The sequence below is a fragment of the Stegostoma tigrinum genome, chromosome 12 (assembly GCF_030684315.1).
Source record: "Stegostoma tigrinum isolate sSteTig4 chromosome 12, sSteTig4.hap1, whole genome shotgun sequence".
Classification (NCBI taxonomy): Eukaryota; Metazoa; Chordata; class Chondrichthyes; order Orectolobiformes; family Stegostomatidae; genus Stegostoma; species Stegostoma tigrinum.
This window is the reverse complement of record NC_081365.1, coordinates 35,016,405-35,039,777: the sequence shown is the minus strand read 5'-3', so window position 1 is coordinate 35,039,777 and position 23,373 is coordinate 35,016,405. Positions and strand designations below refer to the sequence as shown.

Genomic DNA, 23,373 nt, shown 5'->3' with positions numbered 1-23,373 from the left:
ATAAATTTCGAACCACAATGATAAGCATTTTTGCACCAACTACGGCATGTAAAAGGTGCCTGGGAACACGCTTCAATATGATGCAAAGCCTAGGACAGGAAGGCAGATTTTAAACAGTTAGAAATGTTTAAACTATTTTCTGGAATTCTCTACGTTAAACGCCTGCACCAATGATGGTGGAGACAATGGAAAAAGGAGTAAGAGACTGGTACTGGAGAAGCTCAGAGATAGGGAAGGGTGGTGGGAAAATTGGAAGAGATGAGAATCTTTGAAGGTGACCGACGTGGCACAAGAAGCCATGAAGCTTCATGATTACAAGACTTCAAGCAGAATTTGGTTAAAGACACAGTGGCGACATGCTGAATGGCTCCATATAGAACATAGAACAGTACAGCACAGAACAGGCCCTTCAGCCTACAATGCTGTGCCGACCATTGATCCTCATGTATGCACCCTCAAATTTTTGTGACCATATGCAAGTCCAGCAGTCTCTTAAATGACCCCAATGACCTTGCTTCCACAACTGCTGCTGGCAACGCATTCCATGCTCTCAACTCTCTGTGTAAAGAACCCGCCTCTGACATCCCCTCTATACTTTCCACCAACCAGCTTAAAACTATGACCCCTCGTGCTAGCCATTTCTGCCCTGGGAAATAGTCTCTGGCTATCAACTCTATCTATGCCTCTCATTATCTTGTATACCTCAATTAGGTCCCCTCTCCTCCTCCTTTTCTCCAATGAAAAGAGACCAAGCTCAGTCAACCTCTCTTCATAAGATAAGCCCTCCAGTCCAGGCAGCATCCTGGTAAACCTCCTCTGAACCCTCTCCAAAGCATCCACATCTTTCCTATAATACGGCGACCAGAACTGGACTCAGTATTCCAAGTGCGGTCTAACCAAAGCTTTATAGAGCTGCAACAAGATCTCATGACTCTTAAACTCAATCCCCCTGTTAATGAAAGCCAAAACACCATATGCTTTCTTAACAACCCTGTCCACTTGGGGTGGCCATTTTAAGGGATCTATGTATCTGCACACCAAGATCCCTCTGTTCCTCCACACTGCCAAGAATCCTATCCTTAATCCTGTACTCAGCTTTCAAATTCGACCTTCCAAAATGCATCACCTCCCATTTATCCAGGAAGGAAGCCGGTAAATTGGAGAAATCGAGCAATAAAGTGATAAAAACATGAAGTAAAAGTTTCAAAATTGAGTGGGGAGGGGGGGGATATTAGTAGAAATAGAGGTATTGATGCGGAGGTGAGGGACAAAAAAAGCAGTCTTGGGGACAGCTGAGCTTATGGTCAGAAATCTGGTAAGGTTCTGCACTTTTGGGCTCAAGTCTATGGTGGCAATAGAGAGTGGTAGATGTTAAGAACATGAGAACTAGGAGCAGGAGTAACTCATTTGGCCCCTCCAGCCTGCCCCGCCATTTAATAAGATCATGACTGATCTTTGAGACTCAGCTCCACTTACCCACCCACTCACCATAACCCTTAATTCCATTACTGTTCAAAAATTTATCTAGCCTTGCTAAACATTCAGTGAGGTAGCTTCAACCACTTCACTGGGCAGGGAATTCTACAGATTCACAATCCTTTGGGTGAAGAAGTTCCTCCTGACCTCAGTCCTACTAAGAGGACAGAGACCCGTATATTTTGTTGACATTGAGCTGGAGCAAGTTAACTTAAATCAGATTTTAAAGATATAAAAGCAATGTGAAACAGTCAGCTAATGACACTTAAACTTGGATCGTGTCTCTGTTCATACAAAAGATGACGGCAACGTTTTAAATAACCTTTCCACGGCATACACTGCAAATAAAAGAGACGAAATAAAAGTTGCAGGTTTAACAACAGGAGAGACTACTGAAGACAGCACCATGTTTATTATCCAATGGGTAGGAATAACAATGGGATGAAATTAATTCTATGGAGGTAAACCGTAAAGAGACATTTTATAAGGATGAGCATTTGCAGAATCACAGGTAGCAGAAGAATGCAACTGAGCTATGTTATTGATACTGGTGACTTCAACTGCTGTAGGTTCATTGCTATTCAATTTTAAAATTCATAAACAGTAGCCAGACTTCAAATTTTTCAATGTCAAGCTTCTTACCCTGAGATACTCCTGCATCTTTGGAAGAAAACGTGCATAAACATTTGAAACAGTGGAAGGTGCTGATTGTGGAGGAGCCAGCAAGACAGCTTTGGGTTGTTTTGGCAACACATGGTTATAAATACAATGGGTCAACCGATGCCTTCTTGTGTGTAAGCATATTTGGTTCCATATTAGGCTGGGATAGGATTTCAAAGGCCCTCCAGCACTTCACTTAAGCAGTCGCTATTAATAATACAAGTCTCAAAAGTGAATAATCGAGAGAAGTACTGCAATTGATTCCAACCTAAACTGCAAGTGATGCAGGTTTGGGTCTGGCAGACTAGCTCTTTCTAAACTTTTATCTTGGAATGCAGAACTTGAATTAGTACAGATGCAAGCCTGGAGGTTGCCTACCCACTTTCTGATTGGCTGGAACCAACATTTGCTTCTTTGGATGTGTCTAGCCAGTAGAATTTTCAGAAACTGACCAGCATTAAGGGCTATAGTCATTCCTGGACATTCTGCAAATTTAAATCAGTCTGTTTGATTATGAAACAGATTCCTCAAACAGCACAATGTCACAGAGGCAAAGGCACACAATGAAAATTATTTTTCCCCACAAATGGATGATTGCTAGCCCACTGGATCTATTGAAGACAGCACCTTTTTAATAAGGCATGGCTCCATTGTTTTTCAATCTAGAATGGAGATGAGAAACTTCTCATGCGATAACTAGATTTTACCAAATGAGCAGAAGTTGAATTTGCAAGTTCAATTAAAGTTTAGATTCGACTATCATTTTATTGGTTACAGCACACTTTCTTACCTTGAGTACTGAAATTGAACAGCAATGGTTTGTCACGTCCATTTGGTAACTTGACATTTGGGTCCCGTAATTCATCGAAGAACGTATGTGCGCATGCCTCTAGAGGCGTCAGACGGGCGGTTGGGGTATATTCAAGCAGACGGCTACACAATGCAATGGCTTCCGGAGGAGTGCGGGGTCGGAAGACCTGCAAAAACATCAATGAAATATTCAATCGATTAAAAAATTCACAACTGGAAAGGTGACACAGAGATCGCTTCATTGACTCAGTGGTATCATCATTGTCCAAATTTGAAGTTGTCTGGGATAAGCACAAAGATTGTGCACTCAAGCCATTAGCAAACGTTCAGTACAGGACTGGAAGAGTGCTGCACTATTGATTAAATTTCATCCAGAACAGCTATTCAATGTCCTTCTCAAATCAATATGAAAATTCTCAGAATAGCAGAGTTCTTTTGGTAGAATCTAGATCTCTCTGCAGATTAGCAAGATAACTGAAAAAATGGCTGGGTTTTATTCTAGATGGATAGAATTGAGAAGTAGGAAATTTAGGCTAAATCAGCATTAAGCTTTGTTAGTTCAACAAGAATACTGCGTGTGGTTCTGATTCTGTTGTTGAAAGGATAGAGGGTGTGAAGATTTACTTGATACCCAAAATACATGTATCCACATGTCACGAAAGGCTTGACAGTTTGGATCTCCTTTTAATGAAGAGGCTGAGGGACAATCTGATCAGTATTCTACAAAATTAAATATTTTGATAAAGTGGATGCAGAGAGAACATTTACTTTTGTAGAAAAGTGTATAATTGAAGCCATGAATATAAAATAGTCAGAGAAAACCAACAGGGAATTCAGAATAAAGTGCTTTACCCAAAGACGATGAGAATGTGGAATTAAATGCCACAGAGTATGGTGGAAGCTAATAGCACAGATGAAGGCAATGACCACTTCCAACAGGAGCAATTTTAACCATTACCCGCTGACATTCAATGGTGTTACCATCATTGAATCCCCCACTATCAACATCCTGGGAATTACAACTAACCATGAAGACAGCTCTAGAAACCCATGAATCATTAAAGTATTTCAGACAATCTTGTGTTGAGGGGTGCTAGATTTAAGACAGATATCAGAGGTAGCTCCTTTACTCAAAGTGGTAACGGCATGGAACACCCTGCCTGCCAATGTAGTGAACTCAGTCACATTAGGGGCATTTAAACAGTCCTTGGATAAGCATATGGATGATGATGGGATAGTGTAGGGGGATGGGCTTAGATTAGTTCACAGGCCGGCACAACATCGAGGGCCGAAGGACCTGTTCTGCGCTGTATTGTTCTATGTTCTATAACCAGAAACTGAACAGACTTGCCACATAAACAAAGTGGCTACAAGAGCAGGTCAGAGACTAGGAATACTGTGGCAAGCAAGTCACAAGAGTCCTGAAAGCCTGTTCACCACTTACAAGACACAAGTCAGGTGATGAAATGATCCCCCACTTGTCTGAATGAATTTAATTCCAACAACACAACAAGCTTGACACCATCCAGGATAAAGTAGTCCACTTAATTGACACCACATCCACAAGTAGCCACTCCCTAGACCATCAATGTTCAGTAACATCAGTATGCTCAGTTGTGTGTAAAATGAAATGTTACCAGCATCAATCATACAGCTTTGTTTTTCTGACAGGAATGAACATTCTTGAAGCAATAAACTATCAAAATCTAAATTTTGACAAAGAAAAATTTATATCTTATACCATTAACAGAGTCCTGCAAATTACCTCATTTAAAATTAAAATCCAACATAGTTGATCAAATTGCTTTGCTCAATTTTACCTCCTCCAAGTTTCTCTCCACATGATGTTATGAACTCATGCACAATTCTCAGTTCAAGCAACTTTGGCAATTATGTGAGTGTCAAGCAGTTTGGGGCATCTCACTTGACTTCTCCATGCACACAATTCAGGGGTTGCCAGATGGCTATAAAGAGTGTGAACCCAGACAACTTTCCCTTGTTAGGTTGGGGCAAAGAGGGCCACGAACAAAGTATGATCAAGAACACAAGTAGTTTAAACGAAATCTTAAAATTTAACTCTGCAAAAACGCTGGTGAAATGAATTCATGACATCATGTTTAATAGTGACAATTGTATTGGAATTTTATTTTGAAATTTACAGCAGGAGACTGGCTCTCTCTTCACCACTTTCACAGATTTAACTTCATGCTTTTAGCTCTTGGAAGGCCAAACAACTCAGCTTGTGACATCAGCGCAACAGTCCTAAAAATAGCATTTATTTTCAACTGCTTCAATGATTTCCCCTATCTACCACATACCAGAGAAAAAAAACTCAGGATTGAGATGCTCTGATTACTACACAATTTTTGCCCATTATCATTATCCTTGTTCATTGAGGGGTTTGGGGTGAATTTGCAGAGTAGTCACCCCCAAAGATGTAACTGGGTTAGTTACGTGAGTATTGGAACTACAAGCGCAGGTCAGAGGCCATGAATTTTGCAGCAAGTGAACAGCCCTTCAAGTTCTCCAAAACCAATCCACCATCCACAGGCCGATGATAGCAAGATAGGTGGGCAGGCAAGGTAGTACTGAAGAGGTGGGGAAGCAGCAGAAAGATTTAGACAGTTTAGGAGAGTGGTCCAGGAAATGGCTGATGTAATTCAATGTGAGTAAACGTGAGATTTTGCACTTTGGAAAAAAAAGAATACAAGCATGGACTATTTTCTAAATGGTGAGAAAATTCGCAAAGCAGAAGTACAAAGGGATCTGGGAGTGTTGGTCCAGGATTCTCTAAAAGGTTAACTTGCAGGTAGAGTCCGTAATTAAGAAAGCGAATGTAATATTGTCGTTTAGCTCAAGAGGGTTGGAATATAAAAGCAGCGATGTGCTTCTGAGGCTTTATAAAGCTCTAGTTAGGCCCCAGTTAGAATACTGTGTCCAATTTTGGGCCCCACACCTCAGGAAGAACATACTAGCCCTGGAGCTTGTCCAGCGGAGATGCACACGGATGATCCCTGGAATGGTAGGTTTAACGTATGATGAATGGCTAAGGATCCTGGGATTGTACTCATTAGAGTTTAGAAGGTTGAGGGGAGATCTAATAGAAACTTACAAGATAATGTATGGTTTAGAAGGGGGTGGACGCTAGGAAGTTGTTTCTATTAGGTGGGGAGACTAGGACCCATGGGCACAGCCTTAAAATTAGAGGGGTTAAATTTAAAACTGAAATGAGACGACATTTCTTCAGCCAGAGAGTGGTGGGCTTGTGGAATTTATTGCCACGGAGTACAGTGGAGGCTGGGATGTTGGATGCCTTCAAGGCAGAGATCGACAAATTCTTGATCTCAGAAGGAATCAAGGGCTACGGGGAGAGTGCAGGGAAGTGGAGTTGAAATGCCCATCAGCCATGACTTAAATGGTGAAGTGGGCTTGATGGGCGAATGGCCTTACTTCCACTCCTGTGTCTTATGGTCTTATGTCAGAAACTGACAGTGCAATGGCAATTTTCGACTTACCTGGTTGGGTGAGGGTCCAATGTGACATTTGACATGATCCAGGGTAACAGTGCAGCAGACTGACACCCCACCTTAAACAGACACACTGTCCACTTATAACAGATTTTGACTGCAGCATGAACCAACAACAAGTCTAATATTGTTCCAAATCAGAATGGTAAGAGATCTGGGGAGAAACTTTATCCCTGAAAGTTTTATGCAAAACACTACCTCACCAAGATTTCTTAGACCGCAAATTACTAAACTCACAAAACTACTGCCTAGTAGGACAAAGACAGCAAACACATGGAAACACTGCCATCACAAGTTCATATAGAACAATACAGCGCAGAACAGGCCCTTCGGCCCTCGATGTTGCACCAACCTGTGAACTAATCTAAGCCCCTCTCCCTACACTATCCAATCATTATCCATATGCTTATCCGAGGACTGTTTAAATGCCCCTAATGTGGCTGAGTTAACTAAATTGGCAGGCAGGGCATTCCACGCCCTTACCACACTCTGAGTAAAGAGCCTGCCTCTGACATCTGTCTTGAATCTATCACCCCTCAATTTGTAGCTATGCCCCCTTGTACAAGCTGAAGTCATCATCCTTGGAAAAAGACTCTCACTGTCCACCCTATCTAATCCTCTGATCATCTTGTATGTCTCTATTAAATCCCCCCCCTTAGCCTCCTTCTCTCCAATGAGAACTGACCCAAGTCCCTCAGCCTTTCTTCATAGGGCCTGCGCTCCAGACCAGGCAACGTCCTGGTAAATCTCCTCTGCAACTTCTCCAATGCTTCCACATCCTTCCTGTAATGGGGCAACCAGAACTGTACGCAGTATTCCAAATGAGGCCGCACTAGCGTTTTGTACAGTTGCAGCATGACATCACTGCTCCAAAACTCAATCCCTCCACCAATAAAACCTAACACACCGTAAGCCGCCTTAACAGCACTATCAACCTGGGTGGCAACTTTCAGGGATAAAGTTTCTCCCCAGATCTCTTACCATTTTGATTTGGAACAATATTAGACTTGTTTCATTGTCAGTGGATTAAATCCTTCTTCCTTAACTGCACAACGGGAGTACCTTCACTACAGATACTGTGGCATTTCAAGAACACAGCTCACCATTCACTGTTCAAAAGCAATTAGGTTTGGACAATAAGTGCTGATCTTGTCAATGATGCCCACAACCCATGATCAATTAAAATCACAAAATTTTGTACAATATTGTCTTTCAAGAATTCTTCTAGCTTCCATCAGCATATTTTTGCGGAAACTCAAGCTAAGTTGAGAAAACTTGCAAGTTCATTGACAAACTACTTCAAATTTCATATTCTTAACATGGATATGTCAATGGTCCCACAAGTGATTAAATATTAAATCATAGATATGGTCTTCCTCACCCCTACATTATAATCAACTCCCACATTCAAATGAACAGCCATACAAGTGAGCGGAAGACACTTGAGTGACATTTTTACTGAGATTGGCATTACCATAATATACATTCTTTTATTACTTCCTTGTAACTCCCATCACTCAGCTCTCTTCAGTTCTTAACTCCACCTTCCTCCGCATCCATTCCTGAGAAATGTGCTTCCCATAAATCACTTACAATTGCACATTCAAACTATCAGCTGTCCATCTGTGGCTTTTCATTCACCAGATTATTCTATGTGACCAATCTGTCAACGTTTATGGGCCTGTATTACCCATCCTCCTTTCCTAGCTGCTATGTTAGCTCACAATGGTTTCTTTCTCAGAATGTGTCTTTTTCCTTGCTACAATAAATAACCATAAGGACTAATTACATCCCAAATTACTGTGATGCATTTCACATTTCAACTTGTCTGTAAACTTGAGTACAGTTGTCTGCATCATTCACTTACAATGTACTTCCTCATCTGTCCAATAGACTGCAACTTTACCTAATTCCGTTCTTACCCAAGTAAATTTACCACAACAACTTTCCTTCCTGTAACTGCATTGCTTTCTCTGGAGTCCATCATGGATCACTGCTTGGACACACTTTTTTTTTTATTTGCAAGCTGTCATATGGTGGGAAGACCCAAAAACAAAACACTGAGGACATTTAGCTCTGACAGACTTTCTAATGTACTAACATTTGCTCTAAATAAATGCAGGGAAGATGAATGCCATTGTGTTTAGCCCCAACTTTTCCCTTGTACCTAGCTTCTGATGTTAAAGGCACTATATTAATGCAAACTATTATGATCTTAGACCACATCACCACATTTTATATTATCAGTAACTTTCATGACCAGTAACAGAGATTCCAGGTACTTAAGGTAATGCTACAATTCCAGGATTTTGTAAACAAACTTCCAGTTTCATAACTTGCAAGCTCATCTTCTATCTTGGCCAATGTGTTACCTTCACACCATGGAACTTTTCGGCAATTATCTTTGATGTAACAAATATTGCCTGTGGACTTGTTTCACCTTTGCCCTCTACTGCATTCAACTATTAATGTACATGACTTCTTCCAAGTCCCCAAGCTTTCTTCAGCTCTAATCCCAACATTTAGCTGCATTTAACAGCTCCAAGGACTTGCCCTGGCTATCAAACAACTTGGAGTACTTCCTGAGTTCCAATTACACAGAATCACCGGCCTTCTTACTACAGTTTAACAGTGGCAACTTTCAAAGTTTTGGCAAAGATCTGTAGCTTGGGTTGTGGGTAAGGTTGTTCACTTGCTTGCTGAATTGGCTTGTTTTCCTTCAAACGTTTTGTCACCATGCTAGATGACATTATCAGTGGAGCCGCTGATGGAGCGATGTTATTCCATCATGTTTGGAATTTATACTGTCAGGTCCATTATGGCGAGAGGTGGCACCTTTCAGCTGACTTCTAGCTCTCACTCACTATTTCCAAATGACTGTAACCCTTGAATAGTTTTGCATGATTATTCAAAACGTTGTGTCAAGTCCCAACTTTGTTCTAGGCAGTACTGAAACTAGTATGAAGCAGTCAATGTAGCAACCCCAACACTCTGCTCCCTGAATGTAAATTTTCAGAGACTGCAGGCTTATACTGTACTAACGAATGAAAAATTAACATTCCATTAAAATGTTGTTTTTATTGGTACAGGGATAAAGGAAGTTTCTAGTTTAAATTCTTTTCACCTGATCAGGTGTATCCTAGAACTCTGTGGGAAATGAGGGAAGTGATTGCTGGGGTCCTTGCTGAAATGTGGGTCATTGGTAGCCACAGGTGAAGCATCGGAAGACTGGAGGCAGGCTAACACGGTGCCACTATTTAAGGAAAAGTCAGGGAACTATAGACTGGTCAGCGTGGCATTAGTGGTGAGCAAGTTGTTGGAGGGAATCCTGAGAGACAGGATTTACATGTATTTGGAAAGGCAAGGACTGATTAGAGATAGTCAACATGGCTTTGTGCCTGGGAAATAGCGTCTCACTAACTTGAGATAACAACGTGTAGAGCTGGATGAACATAGCAGGCCAAGCAGCAGAGGCGCAGGAAGGCTGACACTTCAGGCCTAGACCCTTCCGAAAAAAAATCTTGTGTTCATCCAGCTCTACAACTTGGTATCTCAGATACTCCAGCATCTGCAGTTCCTACTGTCTCTCACTAACTTGATCGAGTTTTTTAACATAACAAAGATGATTGATGAGGGCAGAGCGATAGATGTGATCTACATGGACATGATCTATACGGACTTCAGTACAGTCTTGAGAAGGTTCCTTGTGGTAGACTGATTATTCCATGTGATCTAATCATGCTAGAAGGAGAACTAATCATATGGATACAGGACTGACTGGAAGGTAGAAGACACAGGGTGGTGGTGAAGGGGTGCTTTTCTGACAGGAGGCCTGTGACCAGCGGTGTGCCATAAGGATTGGTGCTGGGTCTGCTGCTTTTCATCATTTACATAAATTATTTGGATGTGAACATAAGAGATATGGTTAGTAAGTTTGTAGATGACACCAAAATTAGAGGTGTAGTCATTAATGAAGAAGATTACCTCAGGGTGTAACAACACCTTGATCAGATGGGCCAACATGCTGAGGAGCAGCAAATGGAATTTAATTTAGATAAATGTGTGGTGCTGCATTTTGGGAAGGGAAGTCAGGGTAGGACTTATACACTTAACGGTAAGGTCCTGGGGTGTATTGCTGAAAGTGGAATCTCATGTGAGTAGGATAATGAAGGAGTCTGGAATGCTTGTCTTTATAGGTCAGTGCACTGAATATAGGATTTAGGTGGTGTTGCTGAACAGAGACACCTTTGGAGTGCAGGTTCATAGTTTCTTGAAAGTGGAGTTACAGATAGATAGGATAGTGCAGGCAGTGTTTGGTATGCTTGCCTTTATTGGTCAGTGCACGGAATACAGGAGTTGGGAGGTCATGTTGCATCCGTATGGGAGATTGGATAGGCCAGTACTGGAGCACAGTGTAGGAATTCTGGTCTCCCTACTATAGGGAGGATGTTATGAGACTTGGAAAGGGCTCAGAAAAGATTCATGTGAATGTTACCAGGGTTGGAGAGGCTGACTAGGTTGGGATTATTTTCCCTCGAGCAGAGGCTGAGGGGTGACTTTATAGAGGTTTACAAGATCATAAGGGGCATGGATAGAGTAAACAGACAAGGTATTTCACCCAGGATGGGGGGAGTCCAAAATCAGATGGCATAGGTTTAAGGCAGGAGGGTAAAGACTTAAAATGGACCTAAGGGGCAATTTCTTTTATGCAGAGGGTGGTGTGTGCATATGGAATGAGCTGCCAGAGGAAGTGATGGAGGCTGTTACAAGTGCAACATTTAAAAGTGCATCTGGATGGGTATATGAATAGAAAGGGTTTAAAGGGATATGGGCCAAATGCTGGCAAATGGGACTGGATTAAGTTAGGATATCTTCTTAGCATAGATAAGTTGGACTGACTGGTGTCTTTCCATGCTGTACATCTCTATGACTCTTGAATTAGTGGAATTCTGCTGAGGATAAAATGTTTGAATCCAAGGAGGAATCTGAAGGAATCTCATCAAATAAAACTGGAAGTATTACAGCACTTGACAATCAAGTGAGAGCATAATGTGACCATTGAATGTTTATGGGATTCAACTTGGCTGCACTGTTCCCAATCTTAACTGTTGTATGCATAATGCATTCTACCGTTTATCTCAATTTTTGAAAGTGAGACACATCATGGAAACTACCAAGCAATGGTAGGATATCAACTGGGCAGAAAAATACAGTGATCAAAGATAAAACTGGGTCATTCAGAAAGCTAAAAGGCAAGTGGAGGTTGAACTACAAAGAATAAGAAAGCCATATCCAAGAGAATTTCCTAAGCTGAAATGTCTACATCTAACGCGCAAATCACTGATTAAGTTCAAATAGACCTAATACAAACTTTGGTTTTAATTTCTTGATTTCCTTCATGGGCAGGAATATAAAACAATTACCCTTACTATCCCAAAGAGCATGAGCTTTCAATGATGTGGGTAAAGTCAACAATAGGTAATTGGCCAATTGAACCTGAAGCAGAAGGTTACGTGTCATTTCTCATTCAGTGCTTTCAGTTCTTGGAGAACTGACAGCAATTCAGTAGATCATCACGCCACCAGGAACCTTCGTATATTTATGGAAAATTGTTTTCAAGTTAATTTCAAGTTCAAGCTAGTTTGATACAAATCAAGGATTTGCAAGAATAACTAGTTTATGCGAAAGCTTTATGTCTCATAAGGAACAATTAATTATTTATTCTCAAGATCACATTACAAAATAATGTCTAGTTACATGAGGAATTTGCTTGGTCTCTCATAAAATAGTCAAAACTTGAAATTTTTAGCTTTTGGGCTTCTCGAGAAAAGTGCAATATATTCACAGTAAACAACTAGAAGACCTCAAATTCAGAGGTGCATATTTTATTGGAACTTATTGATTAGATTAGAAATCAGATTTCAGCCCTTATAAGTATTGCTCTATGTCAACATGCAGTTGCAAGACACTGAAGACATTTAGCTTGACACTTAGCTGGTGTCAAATCTGCACAAGTACAATCAAGAAAAGAAATCAGCCACACTGAACCCTGCCGCATCTTCACCAGCCACACTGAACCCTGCCGCATCTTCACCAGCCACACTGAACCCTGCCGCATCTTGACCATCCCCCCAGACCTCCCACTAACTGAGGACGAACGGTCAGTCCTTAGTAAGGGGCTCACCTTTGTCCCCCTTCAACCACACATCAACGAATACCAGTCACGATTGGACATAGAGCAGTTTTGCCGCCGTCTTCGCCTCCATGCCTACTTCTTCAACCGGGAACCTAACCCTCCCTCCACTGACCCCTTCACCCACTTCCAACACAAGTCCTCCTCCTGGACCCCACCCCCAGGCCTCCTACCCTCCCTCGACCTCTTCATCTCTAACTGCCGTCGAGACATTAACTGCCTCAACCTCTCCATCCCTCTCACCCACTCCAACCTCTCCCCTACAGAAGGGCAGCCCTCCGCTCCAACCCCAACCTCACCATCAAACCCGCAGACAAGGGTGGCGCAGTGGTAGTATGGCGCACTGACCTCTACATCGCCGAGGCCAGACGCCAACTCTCCGACACCACCTCCTACCGCCCCCTCGATCATGACCCCACACCGGAGCACCAAACCATCATCTCCAACACCATTCACGACCTCATCACCTCAGGGGACCTCCCACTCACAGCCTCCAACCTCATTGTTCCCCAACCCCACACGGCCCGTTTCTATCTCCTTCCCAAAATCCACAAATCTGCCTGCCCCAGTCGACCCATCGTCTCAGCCTGCTCCTGCCCCACCAATCTCATCTCCACCTATCTGGACTCCATTGTCTCCCCTTTGGTCCAGGAACTCCCTACCTATGTCCGTGACACCACCCACGCCCTCCACCTCCTCCAGGACTTCCAAATCCCTGGCCCCCAACACCTCATCTTCACCATGGACGTCCAGTCCCTATACACCTGCATTCCGCATGCAGATGGCCTCAAGGCCCTCCGCTTCTTCCTGTCCCGCAGGCCCGACCAGTCCCCCTCCACCGACCCTCATCCGCCTAGACGAACTCGCCCTCACCCTCAACAACTTCTCTCTTGACTCCTTCCACTTCCTACAGTGTAAGGGGGTGGCCATGGGCACCCGCATGGGCCCCAGCTATGCCTGCCTCTTTGTAGGTTACGTGGAACAGTCCCTCTTCCGCACCTACACAGGCCCCAAACCCCACCTCTTCCTCCGGTACATTGATGACTGTATCGGCGCCGCCTCTTGCTCCCCAGAGGAGCTCGAACAGTTCATCCACTTCACCAACACCTTCCACCCCAACCTTGGGTTCACCTGGGCCATCTCCAGCACATCCCTCACCTTCCTGGACCTCTCAGTCTCCATCTCAGGCAACCAGCTTGTAACTGATGTCCATTTCAAGCCCACCAACTCCCACAGCTACCTAGAATACACCTCCTCCCACCCACCCTCCTGCAAAAATTCAATCCCCTATTCCCAATTCCTCCGCCCCCACGATAAGACATTCCACTCCCGCACATCCCAGATGTCCAAGTACTTCAAGGACCGCAACTTTCTCCCCACAGTGATCGAGAACGCCCTTGACCGCGTCTCCCGCATTTCCCGCAACACATCCCTCACACCCCGCCCCCGCCAAAACCGCCCAAAGAGGATTCCCCTCGTTCTCACACACCACCCCACCAACCTCCGGATACAATGCATCATCCTCCGACACTTCCGCCATCTACAATCCGACCCCACCACCCAAGACATTTTTCCATCCCCACCCCTGTCTGCTTTCCGGAGAGACCACTCTCTCCGTGACTCCCTTGTACGCTCCACACTGCCCTCCAACCCCACCACACCCGGCACGTTCCCCTGCAACTGCAGGAAATGCTACACTTGCCCCCACACCTCCCCCCTCACCCCTATCCCAGGCCCAAAGATGACATTCCACATTAAGCAGAGGTTCACCTGCACATCTGCCAATGTGGTATACTGCATCCACTGTACCTGGTGTGGCTTCCTCTACATTGGGGAAACCAAGTGGAGGCTTGGGGACCGCTTTGCAGAACACCTCCGCTCAGTTCGCAACAAACAACTGCACCTCCCAGTCGCAAACCATTCCCACTCCCCCTCCCATTCTTTAGATGGCATGTCCATCATGGGCCTCCTGCACTGCCACAATGATGCCACCCGAAGGTTGCAGGAACAGCAACCCATATTCTGCCTGGGAACCCTGTAGCCTAATGGTATCAATGTGGACTTCACCAGTTTCAAAATCTCCCCTTCCCCCTCCGCATCCCTAAACCAGCCCAGTTCGTCCCCTCCCCCCACTGCACCACACAACCAGCCCAGCTCTTCCCCTCCACCCACTGCATCCCAAAACCAGTCCAACCTGTCTCTGCCTCCCCAACCTGTTCTTCCTCTCACCCATCCCTTCCTCCCACCCCAAGCCGCACCCCCATCTCCTACCTACTAACCTCATCCCATCTCCTTGACCTGTCCATCTTCCCTGGACTGACCTATCCCCTCCCTACCTCCCCACCTATACTCTCTCCACCTATCTTCTTTTCTCTCCATCTTCGGTCCACCTCCCCCTCTCTCCCTATTTATTCCAGAACCCTCACCCCATCCCCCTCTCTGAAGAAGGGTCTAGGCCCGAAACGTCAGCTTTTGTGCTCCTGAGATGCTGCTTGGCCTGCTGTGTTCATCCAGCCTCACATTTTATTATCTTGGATTCTCCAGCATCTGCAGTTCCCATTATCTCCAATCAAGAAAAGGACTGTTTAAAGCAAATACTATAAAAAATTTGAAAAAGTTATAAGAAATAAATAATGAGAATAGTATATATTCATTTTAAAAGGTCATGAAGCATCAATACTATTTCAGTAAATGAAACACAAAGTAATCAGAAACAAGTCTTTCGGATGATTTAGCTGAAGTCATGTACATTATCTGAATAGTCAGGGAATACTTAACAGTAAGACCTGAGGTCTTTTTTTATTTCTGACCTCACCCCACTCATTTTTCCAATATTGTAGCAACATGAGGAGTGAGATGCTTTTCTCTGGATCACAACTTTGTTCTTGAATCACTGACTCACTTGTTTTCCTTTGTTCAACTTCAAAATGGACACATTCATATTCACAAAATCTCGTTCCAACTCCCCTACAATTGTCTCATTTTTTCAAATTGTCTTCCCTCAGACTCATCTCTTCTATGCAATCATATGTCAATAGATCAAACAGCAAGTCATCCGCACATACACAATAAGCTGACATATTCATTCTGCAATTACTCAAAATTATCTTCTTTTACCAATGAGACCAACTATATACATAATCTTTTGGTGGATTCACTCAGCGCTCTGCAGCACAGTCAGGATTTTACAACTTTCTTCAGTCTGTTCTGTGGTCTGATCAACTTCCTAGTACTGACCCAATAATGAAAGCTATCGGTACAATGAACATGAAATTCTTCAACACGTTGTTTTCAATTGCTCAATGTGCAATGATCAGCAACTGAAAATGCTTTTAATGTTGCAGTTTCATAGATTAATGCCAATCTAGTGTCAGTATGAATTTATTAAAATAAAAACTGCTCAAAAGAAAAACAAATCTGGTTCATTACCAACTTATTTTTCAAGAACTAATGACTGATACATTTACTATATCAATATTTGAAAAATGTTAATCCTTAATGAAAATTCTCTTATTAATCTTATAAGCAGGGAAAAGAACTAGCAACTAAAACATAGGTTTATATTACTTGGAGAGGTTTTCTTTAAAACTATTTTTTCGGTCAATAAAATTTATGATAGTTTCTATTGTCAGATTGCCAAATGTCAGTAAGAAAAATTAACCCCGACTGGGCTTGTTACTAGTTCTTGGACGAATAAACAAGATTTGGTTTCACTGTCAAAAGAATATAGTTTTCTTTACCTTAGTCCAAGGATGTGCCTTGATCTGAGGGAATTTGAACTCAGTGTAATTGGGATTCATCTCTCTGATTTGCTCTCTTGTTGGCGTTCCCAGGACCTAGAAACAAATATAGTAACATCTCATGTATTATATAATCAGATGAATATTAAACACAAATACAATTCATTAGATGATACATTACCAAAGCGAACATTATTGTTCAACATATCCTCAAATATTTGCATATGAAAACTGGTCACCAAGATATAATACTACAGTATTCAATAATTGTCTACAGGGATATTAGGCTATCAACCATAAGGATGGCCCCATTCTCTGAAGTAAGTTCAATCATGTACAAATAGCTAGATCAGAAAGTTGGGACCATCTACAGATTATCTCATGGCCATGAGCAACTGACTGAAATGCATTGAAAGCTCAGTTCTCAGCCAAAAAATAAGTTGCGTACAATGGCACAACTGAATAGAACATAATTTAAACCATCTTCACAAAGAGTACATCCACATGCATGAAATAAATCACTGATGCAAAGGCAACTGAGAACTATCTCAAGGCTCCAAGTGATATCATATTAAGAGAAACTGAATGACATAACAGAAAATGTTTTAAAAGTGACAAGCAGTGAAGCATCCCTGTCAAATTGAATAATCAGATAATTGCAGAAATGCACTGTAACGAATTTAATGTCATCCTTTCTTTGTTGAAGCACTATAATTCTGTAGGCTGTTGATAAGGGTGCGTATAGAGGGGTAAACTGATGAAACAAACGATTTAGAAATTAGCTCAAAGAAGACTGAAGTATTTACCTTTATAATTTCTACCAGCTGATCAACACCACTGTCACCAGGGAAGATGGGCTGTCCTAGCAATAGCTCTGCTAACACACAGCCAGCTGACCATACATCTACAAATATGAAATCAAGACAAGCGGTTAATTTTCACAGCAGTACTACAAAAGCATTTTTTTTGAAAGGTAATCACAATCAATATTAGATTCACTCTGAAGTTTAGTGCTAAATTGATATCACATTGCACACTTTCATAAATGTACTATTCCAGATAGTTTTAACAGTGGAGAATAATTAAGAATTAAGCAGCTCTATTCCATTGAACTTAGGCTAATGAGAAGATCTGGGAGGGGGAAAATGTGATGCTGTTTAACTCATTTCCAAAGCAAGTACAGAGATTCACGCTCCAAAGTCTCCATCTGAAAACTAGATGCAAAATCAGTCACTAATCTAAAACTTGGCTTATTTTCTTGCCACATATTGTTTTAGAATTCTCTTCACTGTCATGCATTCATTAAATGGCAGAAGTGGCTTACTTGCGCACCATTTATTTCAAATGCAAACAGCATTTCAAACCAACAATGATACTTATCCAGAGTTAACAAGCTAGTTAAACACACTAGTGAAGGAGTCTGCAGCAGTACCTAGCTCCCAAGTTATTTTTAAAAGACAGATAATCAGCACTAGATTGATCCCAAGGCCAATTTGAAGATTTTTCCTCATTGTATTGATTGGGCAGTCTGAGGTACAGCTGACTGTTCCCTTTAGCTTGGAACAATGCTCTGCCAAGTAATATAAAATACTTGAAATGATCAGCTTTTCCAGCTTCTGGCAGGTTAAGGAAGATTGTAGAACTGTACTTTCCAAAAAGACTCAACACTCAAGGGAGACAATGGAAGAAATCCAGAAGTAAATTTGTTGAGCTAGACAGTTAAACCTGTAGACTACTTCATATTTGCACCTATGAGAAGCAGCAGATGGAACTTAATTTGGATAAATTTGGAGGCATTGCGCATTGGTAATATAAACACGGAAAGGAATTGTACAATTAATAGTACGGGTTTTGGGCAGTGCTGTCAAACAAAGACCTAGAAGCTCAGGTACACAGTTCTTTGAAAAAACTGCAGTACAGATAGACAGGATGGTTAAAGGAGGCATTTAGCACACCAGCCTTCATTGTTCAGATTGCCGAGTATCGAAGTTGGGATGTTATGCACAGGATGTTGGCGAGGCCACTTTTGGAGTACTGTGTAGAGTTCTGGTCACCCTGCTCTAGGAAGGATATTATTAAATTAGAGGGGGTTCAGAAAACATTGACAGGGATATTGCCAGGACTGGAGGGTTTGAATTATAAGGATAGACAATAAAGACTGACTTTCTTCATTGCAGCATGAGGGGTTGTGGGGTGACCCAAGACTTATAAAATCATAAACAGCACAGATAAGATGAATAGCAAGCGTCTTTTCCTAGGGTAGTGGAGCTTAAAACTCGGGGCCATATTTTTAAGGTGAGAGAAGAAAGAAGAAAGGGGCAACTATTTCCACACACAGCAGTTCGTATGTGGAATGAACTGCCAGAAGAATTGGTAGATGCAGGTACTGTCACAACATTCAAAAAATGTTGGATAGATACACGAATAGGAAAGGTTTAGAGGGATATGGGCCAAATGCAGCCGTGGGACTAGTTTAGTTTGGGAAACTTTCTGAGCATACGCGCTTTGGACCAAAAGGTCTGTTTCCATGCTGTAGGCCTCTGACCCTATCGTGTTAATCTGAATGAAAATTGGCAGAACCTTGGCTATGGTTGAGTCGAGCCTCCCTGATCTTTCATAACCGTTCATCAAATCCCTCATCAGGCTGAATTTCCACTAACAAAACTGGTCACACTCCAACTCTCAAACCTAGCTGTTCCAGGTTCAAACAATGCAACCAGGTTTCCAAATTTGAAAAAGGTATTCTTAAGGTACTTAATTAAAAATTGTTCAAAAAGGCACTGCATTTTATTTCTATGAATAGATTTTTATTGCACAAGTCACATCCAAAATCAAAAACTTCGTCCAAATGCAGGTTTCACAGACATTCAATGTCTGATGTCCATGAAAGATGATTAAAAGAAGTGAATGTTAAAATAGCAAAGTGCACAGTCTGGGTTCAGCATTTTGCTTGGGCTCCAATTAGTTATGCTGATTTCCATCTGTTTCAAGTTTAGGCATAACCAATAACACTGGAGGAGATTTGAACTTAACAATATTGGAAAAAATGATATCATCGGCACATTTTCAGTTTTAACCTCTGAGGTGTACCTAGGGAGACATCACACAGATCGAGCGTTACTGGTTTGTTAGATTACAGTACTTTTACATGCTGCTGCTTGCATGGTAAGTTTGAAAATATAGCATTTGATGAAATGTGTGTGTCAATTGGATATAACATGACAAATTCTTCCGCAGCTTCCATTGTCAATTTATTCCTTCTACTGGACCTGTACATAAACAGATTCATGCAAATCCCCAAAAGGCCAGAAAACTGTGTTAGAATCAGGCCTAGAAGTATAAAATCGCATACTGAAACGAGCCTCATTAATTCTAAAATAACAGCCTCAAATCACTATAAATTATTTCCGTCTTAGTGTACGCTAAAGGACACTTGAACATAAACCATTTTTTGAAAACACATACAGTAGCATTTTTGACTTTGAAACAAATTGACTAGAATGACTTATTGATTCATTGATGAGCAAATTCACAATCCTGAATTTTTAAAACCAATATAATGAACAGGGCTCTCGTGCAAAAGCTTTTCACTGCTCATACATTAAGTTATGAGCAATGTCTCATTGCATAAGTGCTTTGAACCGACACTCCTATGAATGAATCAGTTTCAAAAAGGATTGTAGAATGAAGTATGAGTAACACAGGAAATCAACAGCAACTGCCACGTCTAAAATGTTAAGGCTAGCTGTTGCAGAGACCTGATCAAACATGCAGACCAACAAAACACCTTACAACTTTCAAAATACTAAAAACAACAAAAAACTCACCTATACTGGAGGTATAATCTGTGGCACCAAAGATCAACTCCGGTGCCCTGTAGTACCGTGAGCAGATATAAGAAACATTTGGTTCACCACGCACCAACTGTTTTGCACTGAAATAAAATAAATTAGAAAGTAAATATTCTGTATGAATGAATATCTTAAAGTTATCAAAAAGTAATTTAAAGTCTAACTGCGAGACTTGAAAATTAATTTATTTCAGTAGCTGTGAATTAATGCAAACGTACAAACATTCAGCACTGAAATGCACATTATGAAACAAGAGAGCTTGAAATGAGATTTTGGGGCTCAACATTTCAGCTATTTCACTGTTGTTCCAAATCTACAAATTTAAAACTCAACAATTTCATTCCAGACTTTGAAACGTGAACAAACTTTTCTACACCAGGTGGCATACTAGATTGCAGATAAGGTGTAAAGCTGGATGAACACAGCAGGCCAAGCAGCGTTAGAGGAGCAGGAAGGCTGACGTCAGCCTTCCTGCTCCTCTGACGCTGCTTGGCCTGTTGTGTTCATCCAGCTTTACGCCTTGTTATCTCAGATTCTCCAGCATCTGCAGTTCCTACTATACTAGATTGCAGCTGGCTCTCTGTGTAGCAGGACAGCAAGAGCTGTCAAAGGCCATAGGTAAAATATTCAGCGACAACTTGGCCTAATACTGATTACTAACTTCTGCATGTACAGTTTTGGAAAGGAATGTGTTTCACAGGAAAAAGCAAAAATGAATTACGGTGTCTTCCAAACTCTAATTTGATACAAAATCTAGACATCTGAATCTTAAAATGCCCTTTCAGCAACCGATCCAACCAAATATTTGCAAAAGAAAAGGAAATGGGGGAGCAAAGTACAAGACAGAAAATCATGAGGTGTTCTGTAGTCCACAGTTTCTGTTAAAAATGACATGAATCTTTTCATGCCGATGGATCCTGCTCCTGCCCAGAAGTATTGGTCACTGTTTCTTACACTCTTGTCTGACTGGCTGACTACTGCATTACACTTGCCCATCATAATTCTATTCTAAAAGAGAATCAAAATCCATTACATGGTGAAAATCTGAAATAGAAAATACAAAAAATACTCTTGACTAGGATGAGAAACGAAGGCACATGGTATTGAATTCAGCAACACCTACATTTGTGCATTGGACTAGTGCTGTTGGGTCCTATCTTCAGACCAGTCACATCAAATATGAAGAACGGTGGACAACAGAAGAACAGGAAATGGTTGCACAAACATCCCGTCCTAAACAATGAGAAACCTATTTGCATGATAGCTAAAGACAACACTAAAGTATTTGCAATCGTCTTCGGCCGCAAAGGATAATCCATCCTGGTCTTCTCTGGCGACCCCGAGCATCACAAGATACCACTCTTCTGCTCATTAACTCGGTTCACATATTAATGAAACAATGGGGAACACTGAGTTTAGTGAGAGGGAGGACCAGAAGTAAATCCGTAGAATCAGAAAAAGGCTGTTTGAAAAACTGATGGGATTAAAAGGCAGTTAAATCCCCAGGGCCTGATAATCTATATCCCAGCCTACTTAAGGAAGCCGCCCTAGAAACAGCGGACACTGGCACTCATCTTCCAAAATTCTTTAGCCAACATAGCTAAAACAGCCCCCCTATTTAAAAATGGGTGTAGAGGAAGAAAAAACAAATTATAGACCAGTGAGTCGGATGTCAGTAGTGGACAAGATGCTAGAGACCATTGTCAAGGATTTTATAGCAGACACTTAGAAAGCTGCAATGGCATCAGACACAGTCAGCATGGATTTACAGAAGGGAAATCATGTTTGACGTATCTACTGGAATTCTTCAACGGTGTACCTCGTAAAGTTGATCCGTGGGGCCATAGGATGTGGTCTATTTGAAAAAAGCCTTTTTAAAAGTCCAGAGTCCCACCTGAGATTTTAATGTGTAAAACTAAAGTGCATTGGACTGGAAATGGTGCATTGAGATGGATTAAAAAAATGGTTAGCAGACAGGAGAAACCGTAGAAATAAATGGGTCTTTTTTTCTGAATGGCAGGCACAGAGTAGTGGAGTACAACAGGGATTAGTACTAGGTTCCCAGCTATTCACAATATATGTTGTGATTTAGATGAAGGAACTAAATGTAATATCTCAAAATTTGCAGATGGCACAAAGCTGGGTGGAAGTGTGAGCTGTAAGGAAGGTGCAGAAATGTTGCAGTGTGATTTGGACATGCTGAGTCAGTGGGCAGATATGGTATAATTGGATAAGCGTAAAGTTATTCACTTTGGCAAAAGCAGGAAGGCAAATTATTATTCAAATAGCTTAAACCAAGAAGGGAACATTCAACAAATCCGGTGCACTCTTGTGGCCGAAAGCGAGTGCAGCAGGTAGTAAAGGCGGCAAATTGTGTCTTTGCCTCCACAACGACAGAATTTGAGTACAGGAGCAAAGATATCTGACTGCAGTTATACAGGGATTGGAGGTGCCACATGTGGAATACTGTGTACAGTTTTGGTCTCCTTATTGGAGGTTTACCAAATGGATTCCTGGGATGGCAGGGCTGACGTATGAGGAGAGATTGAGACCATTAGGATTGTAGTCACTGGAGTTTAGAAGAATGAGGGAGCGGATCTCAGAAATCTATAAAATTCAAACACAACCAAATAGGTTAGATACAGGAAGGATGCTTCTGATGGTGGAGGAATCGAGAATGGGATGAGGGGTTAAATGTTTTAAGACTAAGATGAGGAGAAATTTCTTCTCCCAGAGATTGGTGAGCCGACAATATTCACTGTCACAGAAAGTGTCGAAGACAAAACAATGTGTGTTTTCAAGGAGGAGGTGGATATAGCTCATGGTGAAAGGGATCAAGGGGTAATGGAGAAGAGCAGGGTAGAACATTGATCTTGATCAGTCATGATAATACTGAATGGAATAACACTGCTCCTTTTTGTATGACTCAATATCAAGAAGTGGCTGAGCACACTGCGTACAGCAAAACCTATGGGCCTTGCACCACCCCAGTTGCAGCACTGAACACTTACAATCACAGTCAGTAGCATCTCAGCTGTTTAGTACAGCTGCAACACTGGCATCTACCCATTAAAAAGTGGGAAATTTCCCAGCTTACTCCTGTTCACAAAGAAGTT

General features: G+C 41.9%; 1 protein-coding gene across 1 annotated transcript in view; it reads right to left on the bottom strand.

Moving 5' to 3' along the window:
* The window catches only part of gsk3ba (glycogen synthase kinase 3 beta, genome duplicate a), a 183,844-nt gene that overhangs the window by 18,949 nt on the left and 141,522 nt on the right, over nt 1-23,373 (bottom strand). Inside the window, exons 6-9 of the mRNA XM_048540399.2 lie at nt 20,234-20,340; nt 17,213-17,310; nt 16,407-16,502; nt 2,927-3,113 (exon numbers count right to left, since the gene is read on the bottom strand). Coding sequence (XP_048396356.1) covers nt 2,927-3,113; nt 16,407-16,502; nt 17,213-17,310; nt 20,234-20,340 — 488 coding nt within the window. The remainder of the gene's footprint in view (nt 1-2,926; nt 3,114-16,406; nt 16,503-17,212; nt 17,311-20,233; nt 20,341-23,373) is intronic.